At 43.6% G+C, this 1,483-nt stretch overlaps 1 protein-coding gene across 1 annotated transcript; it reads right to left on the reverse strand.

Moving 5' to 3' along the window:
• Nucleotides 1-488: 488 nt before the first annotated feature.
• LOC121966016 (probable isoprenylcysteine alpha-carbonyl methylesterase ICMEL2) lies at nt 489-1,469 on the reverse strand (the record flags this gene model as incomplete). Its single annotated transcript, XM_042516120.1, has 4 exons — nt 1,326-1,469; nt 1,114-1,234; nt 712-924; nt 489-572 (listed from the first exon to the last, which is right to left on the reverse strand). Coding segments are annotated over exons 1-4 (549 nt in total), but the record flags the coding sequence as incomplete, so codon positions are not given.
• Between the last annotated feature and the right edge of the window lie 14 nt (nt 1,470-1,483).

Genomic DNA, 1,483 nt, shown 5'->3' on the forward strand with positions numbered 1-1,483 from the left:
AAGCCAGTTCAGCAGAGCCAGGCTCTCTTTGACTGAGCTGGCTCGACAAACCATAGAGCCACAGTCAGAGCCAACAGGGAACCACGAAGGTGGTTATCAACTGTCTGTTAACTCAGGCTCTCTGCTTCGTATTCTAAGCGCATTCACAGAAAACGAGTCAAATAATGTGCAGAACACGTCATTTGACTCTTGTTAATGATCAACCGCGTGCTGCCTATTTCCACCTTTGAAGAACATTAAAATGCGTTACAGCGCAAAGCAACACTGTTGCTTCAGTTGAGACAAATGCTGACAGAAAATGACATATCGTAAATGCACAAGTTAATATCGGCCACCTCCGTGGTACAGGAAACCCTGACTTTGGGCTCAACATACCTCTCTGAAGCACTATAAAAGTTTTCTTTTTTGAAGGGAGGTTGCAATAAATTGTCAGTCTTATCATTAAAGTTTGCCTGTGTTTCTAAAGAACAGCTGAAGATGTTTCTCACCTTGTCAAAGTTGAACTTGTGTCCACTCTCTTGAGCCCAAACCAAGCAGTCAGCAATATCTTGGACCATCCCTAAAACGTTCCCCTGACAATCAGACAAAGCAGCAGTCAGTTCAGATACCACCGTAATCGTCAGAATTTCATTTCTTATCTGCCGTTTAAGTCACTGCAGTGTCGTTTTCACCTTAAGTTTACAGGTTTATGTGAGGTGGTAAAGCTCTTACCTTTGGATAGGTGAAGTAATCGGGACAAATGACAGTTGCATTAAGCTCCTCCGCCATCCGCCTCGCCAGCAAACAGTAAATGGATCTGTCTCCGGAGCCCCACGCACCTCCGTAGATGAAAACCACCAGCGGCGCAGGGACATCTTTAGACCTGCTCACGTCTGGAGGGTGGTACAAGTCCAGCTTGTTGCTTCTGCGGCCAAATACGATGCCCTGTGAAGTATTCAGTCAGACAAGACTGTGAACTTTGACACAATTTTTAAGTAACACTTAAAGCAAATTTTTCATCAAGTGAAGCGATGAAACCTGAGACAAGCATGACAGTGTGGTTATTTAATTTTAGATATTTACCGAAATGTCTGCAAAGACACAAATACAAATAGAAACTTGTGTGCAAGTCACCTTTTCATAATGCTTTCGGTTTTCGTTGTTCTTGTACCATGACTTCCACTGAAAGTAAAGCCTCCCATATTGTAGATACTTCAGAGTTTCCAGCACAGCTCTGGTCAAACAGTATATTCGCCTGAAGGAGAGGCCAAGCATTAAAAAAACCCATTAATGACTGACTGACTCTTGTCAATGAATAAAAAAATATGAACATATCTAATATTTACCTTGGTTTTAGAGCTTCTATGTACTTCTTATATCCCGGCTTGTTGGGCCAGCCGTACAGCCATTGGGCAGCCAGAGAGATGGAGTACGGGAGGCCCACCAGCAGGACACCCGCGGACACAGGAAGCGACATGTGACATCTTAACCCTGACCTTAAAAA

Source organism: Plectropomus leopardus, unplaced genomic scaffold (genome assembly GCF_008729295.1).
Source record: "Plectropomus leopardus isolate mb unplaced genomic scaffold, YSFRI_Pleo_2.0 unplaced_scaffold22755, whole genome shotgun sequence".
Classification (NCBI taxonomy): Eukaryota; Metazoa; Chordata; class Actinopteri; order Perciformes; family Serranidae; genus Plectropomus; species Plectropomus leopardus.